This window comes from Somniosus microcephalus, chromosome 13 (genome assembly GCF_052327205.1).
Source record: "Somniosus microcephalus isolate GS21.2 chromosome 13, FLI_Smic_1.0, whole genome shotgun sequence".
NCBI classification, from domain to species: Eukaryota; Metazoa; Chordata; class Chondrichthyes; order Squaliformes; family Somniosidae; genus Somniosus; species Somniosus microcephalus.
This window is the reverse complement of record NC_140999.1, coordinates 185,673,016-185,681,390: the sequence shown is the minus strand read 5'-3', so window position 1 is coordinate 185,681,390 and position 8,375 is coordinate 185,673,016. Positions and strand designations below refer to the sequence as shown.

General features: G+C 47.2%; 1 protein-coding gene across 1 annotated transcript; it reads right to left on the bottom strand.

The window, feature by feature from the left end:
- Positions 1-2,648: 2,648 nt before the first annotated feature.
- On the bottom strand, positions 2,649-8,110 carry srxn1 (sulfiredoxin 1 homolog (S. cerevisiae)). Its single transcript, XM_086005801.1, has 2 exons — positions 7,596-8,110; positions 2,649-4,647 (listed from the first exon to the last, which is right to left on the bottom strand). Exons 1-2 carry the CDS (start codon positions 7,773-7,775, stop codon positions 4,438-4,440), a joined length of 390 nt encoding a protein of 129 aa, XP_085861927.1. The 5' UTR covers positions 7,776-8,110; the 3' UTR covers positions 2,649-4,437.
- Between the last annotated feature and the right edge of the window lie 265 nt (positions 8,111-8,375).

The following is an 8,375-nucleotide window of genomic DNA, read 5'->3' as shown; positions in this document are numbered from 1 at the left end:
CTGGTTACACCACACCTGGAGCACTGGGAGCAGTTCTGGGCACCACACCTTAGGAAGGATATATTGGCCTTGGAGGGAGTGCAGCGTAGGTTTACCAGAATGATACCCGGACTTCAAGGGGTTAAATTACAGGAGAGATTACACAAACTAGGGTTGTATTCCCTGGAATTTAGAAGATTAAGGGGTGATTTGTTCGAAGTTTTCAAGATATTACGGGGAACAGATAGGGTAGATAGAGAGAAACTATTTCCGCTGGTTGGGGAATCTAGGACTAGGGCTCATAGCCTAAAAATTGGAGCCAGACCTTTCAGGAGTGATAATAGGATACACCGCCATACCCAAAGGGTGGTAGAAGTTTGGAACTCTCTTCCGCAAACGGCAATTGATCCTGGGTCAATTGTTAATTTTAAATCTGAGATTGATTTCTGTTAACCAAAGAAATTGAAGAATGTGGGCCAAAGGCGGGTGGGTATATGGAGTTAGGTCGCAGATCAGCCATGATCTCACTGAATGGCAGAACAGGCTCGAGGGGCTGAATGGCCAACTCCCCTTCCTATATTCCTATGGGGCTCGGAATGGACTCAACCATCGTGTCACTCACAGTCGACGGTTCTGTCAACACTCACTGTCGATGCTCGCACATGAAAAAATGATCACTTAAATGAGGTATGGGAAGGCAGCCATCAGCTGTGGGTTAGAGCTAGAGCTAGATGTTTACCCTACACCGCCCACGTTACTGTCTCTAGTGAGCAGCAACTCAGCAGATGATCACTTGCAGTTCCTCGGGCCTGATTGCTATTTACTGCAATGTTTGAAATCAGCACAAACATCTCCCACAAAACACCCCCCCACCCCAACCCCCAGTTCCCCTCAGCAACACAGAATAAAAAGTCCTTCCAACAACAGCAACTTGCATTTGGGGAGGGCTAACAAGGCGAGGGAATACACTATAAATGGTAGGACACTGAGAAGTGTAGAGGAACAGAGGGATCTTGGAGTGAATGTCCACAGATCCCTGAAGGTAGCAGGACAGGTAGATAAGGTGGTTAAGAAGACATACGGGATACTTGCCTTTATTAACCGAGGCATAGAATATAAGAGCAGGGAGGGTTATGCTTGAACTGTATAAAACACTAGTTAGGCCATAGCTAGAGTACTGCGTGAATTCTGGTCACATTACAGGAAGGATGTGATTGCACTAGAGGGGGTACAGAGGAGATTTACGAGGATGTGGCCAGGACTGGAGAATTTTAGCTATGAGGAAAGATTGGATAGGCTGGGGTTGTTTTCTTTGGAACAGAGGAGGCTGAGGGGAGACTTAATTGAGGTGTATAAAATTATGAGGGGCCTAGATAGAGTGGATGGGAAGGACCTATTTCCCTTAGCAGAGGGGTCAATAACCAGGAGGCAAAGATTTAAAGTAATGGATAGAAGGATTAGAGGGGAGTTGAGGAGAATTTATTTCACTCAGAGGGTGGTGGGGTCTGGAACTCACTGCCTGAAAGGGTGGTAGAGGCAGAGACCCTCATCACATTTAAAAAGTACTTGGATATGTACTTGAAGTGCCGTAACCTACAGGGCTACGGACCAAGAGCTGGACAGTGGGATTAGGCTGGAGAGCTCTTTGTCGGCCGGCACAGACAAGATGGGCTGAATGGCCTCCTTCTGTGCTGTAAATTTCTATGATTCTATGATTTATACAGTCTCTTTAACATAGTAAAATGTCCCAAGGCACTTCACATGAGCGTTATCAAACAGAATTTGACACCGAGTCACATAAGGAGATATTCGGGCAGATGATCAATAGCTTGGTCAAAGAGGTAGGTTTTAAGGAGCATCTTAAAGGAGCAGAGAGAGGTAGAGAGGCGGAGAGGTTTAGGGAGGGAATTCCAGAGCTTAGGGCCTCGGCAGCTGAAGGCACGGCCGCCAATGGTGGAGCGATTAAAATAGGGGGGATGCTCAAGAGGCCGGAATTGGCGGAGTACCGAGATCTCGGTGGGTTAGAGGGCTGGAGGAGAGATAAGGAGGGGCGAGGCCATGAAAACAAGGATGAGAATTTTAAACAGAATTTTTAATCTAGTAAAACGTCCCAGGGCACTTCACAGGAACGATTATCAAACCAAATTTGAGACCGAGCCCCACAAGGAAATATTAGGACTGATGACCAAAAATTTGGTCAAGGAGGTAGGTTTTCCAAATAAATTAAGAGTGGCATAAGTTATAATAGAGGGCATGGATCCATTTTCGGGCATTATCTGCATCTTAATGCATCGTGGGACAGAGAATTTAGACCTTCCAGCCCCTCCGCCTTGTTAGTAGTTTGACAGCTTTGCCAACTCTTTTAAAATAGTTATCTTAATTATTTAGTTTACTGGTACATTTTGTATCAAACAAGAATAAATACGATTCTGGTATTCAAAGCAGCCTTTGAATCCCAAGCAAATTTTGTGCCTTTGACACTTGGCTGAGTCTTTCCCCACCTCATACAATCTTCCGCAGGCATCGGAGCCTCAGCACTATCTGGTACTTGCATACTTCTTCTTGTGAAATCACTTCGGAAGCTATTTGTGTGCCACACTGCCCTCCAGTGGTGCTTCTGACACTTCTGACAATAATCACACAGATAAGGACACTAACAACAACAACAATTTGCATTTACATAGCACCTTTAATGTCGTAAAACGTCCCAAGGCGCTTCACAGGAGCGTTAACAGCTGAAACTTGACGCCCAGCCACACAAGGAGATATTAGGACAGGTGAGCAAAAGCTCGGTCAAAGAGGTAGGTTTTAAGGAACGTCTTAAAGGAGGAGAGAGAGGTAGAGAGGCGGAGAGGCTTAGAGAGGTAATTCCAGAACTTAGGGCCCAGGCAGCTGAAGGCACGGCTGCCAAATCTGATATACTGTGATTCCCGCAACGACACAGCCTCTAATTAAGATTTTTGCGATGCCGCGTGTTACGTGCACCTGGCTCGGTCTGGGATTGCGAGTTGTACCAGTCAGATTAGGGAATATGTCAGACAGCAGGCAGAAAGGTCAGGAAAGGTTGAGCAAGAGACAAGAGAGATGCAAATGAGAGCTGAATAAACACAAAAAAGGACGATACGATGGGTAAGGAGAAAGGTTCTCGACAAAACGTGGTTCCGTTCTGTCGTTATCCATTAAAAGGAAACAGCGGGTCCGACATTAACACTTCATATATAGCAGGCGTGTTCGTGCCAACGCGATTCGTTGTACTGCACTTGTGCACTAACAATGACAATAAAGTTGATTATTATTATTATTATTATACGCGGTGGCCGGTAAATCCATCTGAATGATCCAAGGGATGGTAGAAGAGGTTTGACCTGATCTCACGCTGATCAAACCTGCCTGAAGTCTCCATCGGCTGTGAGCACAGTTAACTACAGGAGGCAGTGGAGACACCAGGCAGCTTCAATCAGTTGATGCATTTAACGTGAGACCAGGTCCACCTCTGCTCCAGTGTCTTGGTTCTACTTATGTCTCTGTAGTTCTAACACCAGCCTGTTTTATCATAGAATCAGACAGCACAAAAGGAGGCCATTCGGCCCATCGTGTCTGTGCCAGCTCTTTGAAAAAGCTACCATTTATTCCCTTTTTCCTGCTCTTTCCCCATAGCCCTGCAAATTTCCCCTTTTCAGGTATTTATCCAATTTCCCTTTTGAAAGTTACAATTGAATCTGCTGCCGCCGCCCTTTCAGACAGCACGTTCCAGATCACAACAACTCGCTGCGTAAAATATTTCTCTTCATCTCCCCCCTGGATTTTTCTGCCAACTATCTTCAATCTGTGTCCTTTGGTTACCCGACCCTCATGCCAGTGAAACAGTTTCTCCTTATTTACTCTATCAAAACCCCTGTGCCAGCTCTCCGAGAGAGCTATCCACTGAAGACCACGTTTCTGCACTTCCTCCACATCCTTCAGTTTTTAGTTAACTTTTAGGTCAAGTTGATTACTGAGAGGGCGGTGGGGGGGTCTAGAACTCACTGCCTGAAAGGGTGGTAGAGGCAGAGACCCTCATCACATTTAAAAAGTACTTGGATATGCACTTGAAGTGCCGTAACCTACAGGGCTACGGACCAAGAGCTGGAAAGTGGGATTAGGCTGAATAGCTCTTTTTTGACCAGCACAGACACAATGGGCCGAATGGCCTCCTTCTGTGCTGTAAATTTCTATGATTCTACGATCATTTAATCTCACACAAAGATGTAAAAACAAGGGTTTTGTTAGAATATATTTTCCTTGTCTTTACAGTGGGAACTAGATGTTTCGGAGCATTATCTTGGATCTTCATTGACTTCGGTACATTAGATTTTTATTATATATATAAAAAATGTGATTAGAAAAAGAAATGCTCCCATTAGCAGATTGACAGAGCATCAGGAGATAGCTGTGTCAGCCAGGATGTCTTCTGTTCCATCACTGAAGGTCAGGGGTTGATGATCCCAAGTATATCCGAAGGTCTGCAATAGTGGACTTGATGATCTTTGCAGGAATGGTTTCCATGTTCAGCCGCTGATAGGCAGCATATCGATGGCACCCTCCGAATGAATAGAAATAGTCCCCACCTTGATGGCCCTTGATCCAGAGGACGTCTATTGGAGGCACATCATGCAGTTCATCTGCACTCTGCGGAAGAAAGAGGTTGTTGCAGTATTTGTTTTCAGCAGAGAACAGAAAGTAACATCAATCAGCCTTAGTGCAGGGAACCATCCCCAACGTGGAAGTGGCTGACACTTTGGAGTAAAGAGACGCAAGTGTACTGGTCTATTTTGACGCATCTCGCTCTCAATCATAAGCACGGCTTCAGGAAGTAGCAGACCAGTTGCAGAGGGATTTGGACTGTCGCGCGGGGGGGAACTGGGCCGCAAAAAATGGGTCATGTCGTTTAATGCAGAAAAATACCGAGTTATCGAGCTGGAGAGGAGAAACAATGAGTGGGAGTACAAACTGAATGGGACTAGTCTACCGGAAATGACAAAGAACAGGAATCTGGAGACGTTAGTGGAAAACACCTCTAAACGGTCAGCACAATGGGCAGTGGTAGTGAAAAAACCATGTAGATTCTTAAGATGTATAGCTTAGGGGATACAGCACAAATCCAGGAAGTTGATAGCTAGCTTGTACAAAGCACTGACCCACCCCACCTTGAGTATTGTTTACAGTTCTGGGCACCATACCACAGGGGGGATATCCTGACCTTGGAGGGAACACAAAGGAGGGCAACCAAAGTTAACAAATGGGATTGGACACCTGAGCTATGAAGAAAGACTAGGGATGTTTACATTGGAATAAGACAACTTCGAGAGGACCTTAGTGAGGTATTTGAGGCCTTGAACATAGGAATAACTGGATCCAAGAATGTAGTTCAGCTATAACAAAAGCTCTAGGACAGGATTCGAACATAAGAGGAAAAGATAAATATACATATTAACATATAACTTCTTCACACAGAGCATGGTAAACAGATGGAATAGCCTACCAAGTGGGGCAGAGGTCATTATAAATTTTAAGAGGGTGAAGGATACATTTTTTGCAGACAGGGCCATTGAAGAGTATCTGAGGTGCAATGGATTAAGATGTCTGTGACCTTTGGCACCAGCCCAATGGATAGTGATGGCCAAAGAGGTAGACTTTAAGGAGCATTGTAAAGGAAGAGAGGTAGAGAGGCGGAGAGCAATGTTCCCTTTAAGCTGTGTGGCAGCGTGGCCCCCCCAAAAAAATTGGATGGGGACATTGGTGGAGAGGTTTAAGGAGGGACCTCCAGAGCTTTGGGCCAAGGCAGCTGAAAGCAGGAACGTGGAGCGATTAAAATCGGGGATGCGGAAGATGCCAGAATTAGAGGAGCGCAGAGATCTCGAAAGCTAGTAGGGCTGGAGGAGGTTACAGAGATAGGGAGGGGACGAGGCCATGGATGGAGGGATTTGAAAACAAGGATGCGGATTTTAAAATTGAGGTGTCGTCGGACCGGCAGCCAATGTGGGTCAGCGAGCACAGAGGTGACGGGTGAGCGAGACTTGGTGTGAGTTAAGATACGGGCAGCAGAGTTTTGGATGAGCTGAAGATTATGGAGGGTGGAAGGTGGGAGGCCGGCCAGGAGTGAGTTGGAATAGTCAAGTCTAGAGGTAACAAAGGCATGGAGGAGGGTTTCAGCAACAGATGAGCTGAGGCAAGGGCGGAGACGGGCGAAGTTATGAAAGTAGAAGTAGACAGTCTTAGTGATGGAGCGGATATGTGGTTGGAAGCTCATCTCGGGGTCAAACACAACACCAAGGTTGCGAGCGGGCCTGCTAGTACCATGGAAATCTTTTCCATCCAGCCAAGAGGGCAGACGGGGCCTTGGTTTAACGCCTCATCTGAAAGAAGGCACCTCTGACAGTGCAGCACTCCCTCAGCACTGCACTGGAGTGTCAGCCGACATCATGGGGGGAAAAATTGGGTGTCACCCCTTTTGGGGCGCTAATGTCGCCAGGTTTAGCGCCCCGAAAAAATTAGCGCCCCTCCGCCTGACATTCAGTGGTAGCGCCCCAAGCAGGAGGCGGGGCACTACTGGAAGCGCTCCCCCTCCTCCTTGGGGCGCTACAATTGAGGATTGTGGTGTTACGTGCAACAGCGCCACGTAGTGCCGCGTCATTGCAGGCCTTCCTCCCCTGATTAAAGGGGAGGGGCCTAGCGTTGCGCGCACCGGGGCCCTATCGGACCACCGGGGAGCGGGGTGCAGTGAAAACAGCCCGGCACTCCTCTGAGCGATCATGGCCGGCACCCAGAGGATAAAAGGGGATGGGGTCAGATGCTGGCAGTCGGCCCAAAAGAATGGCCGCCTGACACCTGCCCCTTTTACTAGCGCCGCCGCCGCTACAAAAATGCCCCACCCTGACCCTGTCGGACATATCGTCCGGCGATAGGTCAGGGAGGCGCAACCGAAGCTTTCGGCTGGGGAGCGAGCGGGGCACTACCGGCTACCGCCGCCGCTAACCTCGCGCGAATTTTGCGGCAGGCTTTAGCGGCGCCGTGCCCAGGCGCTAGTTGATTTGCGCCCCGTTAGCGCCCTCTTAGGGAGGCGCACATCCACCGAATTTTGCCCTACAGTTCATTATATAAATCAAAAGTTGTTTTTTTTCTCTTTGGGTGCAATCTTCCATTCTCTGGGCTGGATCAACTCTACATGGAGTTGAAGTTCTTACTGAGCTGCTCCAACGCTTCCCTGAACCGGAAGATATCGAAAGTAGGAAGTGGCAACTCTGTCAATATCACAGCTGAGCCATTCAATAAACACAAAAACCACAAATTTGAGGCTGGGATTCAGTGAGTACAAACCCATCCCACCCCACTATATTCCCATCAATAGCACCCAGCAGCTTTTGAAAAAAATGCTTCATTGATTTTTTTTAAAATTCCCATTTCAAATAATATAATTTTAAATGACAGGCGTTCTTGGGGAACTCCAGTCAAACCCACGCTCAGTAAAACATGCCACTCGCTAGGAATGTACTTTTTCCTCGTTTTCATTCACTGGTATTTACCCCACTCATTCAGGGAGAGTTGGTCACTTGAATACCCCAGGTAATGTTTTATACCTTGATGCTCGCCATTAAACTCCTCACTTTATCTTCGTCCAGCAGGGGCGGGAAGGGTCTGATGATGATTCTCATGGGCACATTGTGAGTCTCGGGGATGCTCTGGGAGTGGATGCTCTGTGTGTCTCTTGCTGGCTCGCCCCTCACATCGCAGGTCTGTGAATCGCCGGGACGCTGCATCCTTCTCCCCTGGGATGTTGCAAAGTGCCGGTAAACTTACGAAGTAGCTTTAGGTTTGGTGTTGCGCTCACCAGGCGCCGATACAAAAGTATCGTTTCCAGTTGATACAGACCGGAGACTGGCTCATTCCCAACCCCGGGGAGGCACCCGGAGAACCCGCTTCACACACACTGAATGTGGACATCTTTCCATCCAGATTCAGGTCAGGATACACCGAGATCTTGAATTTTCAACACTGAATTTTTTTTAAAGTTAAAAATTAAGTTCAAAATGAGTGAATCTAATTACAAAACAAATATTGCACCCCCCTTTAAATGTACTGTAGTCGTCATCATGAATAAGGGAAGTTGCAAGGTTAGTTTCATCATTTTGGTTCAGGGTGAGTCACCAGCGTGACTAACCAGAACTGCACCACTTGTATTTAAATATAATGGATCGGAATTTGCGCTGTGACCCCTCCCCCGCCCACAGAGCCGGCAATCAGTGAGATCTCTCAAATCAGGGAAACTGGCGAAAACTTCGGCTCTTCCGCAGTACTTACGCTGTTAAATACCCCACTAAAAGTTATCCCCAAAGGGATTATGTGTACCTGGGGTTTTA

Coding starts and splice junctions, on each gene's coding strand:
- srxn1 (XM_086005801.1), bottom strand. CDS start 7,775: ATGCAGCGTCCCGGCGATTCACAGACCTGCGATGTGAGGGGCGAGCCA. Junction 4,648..7,595: donor GTTTAATGGCGAGCATCAAG/GTATAAAACATT, acceptor TTTCTTCCGCAG/AGTGCAGATGAACTGCATGA.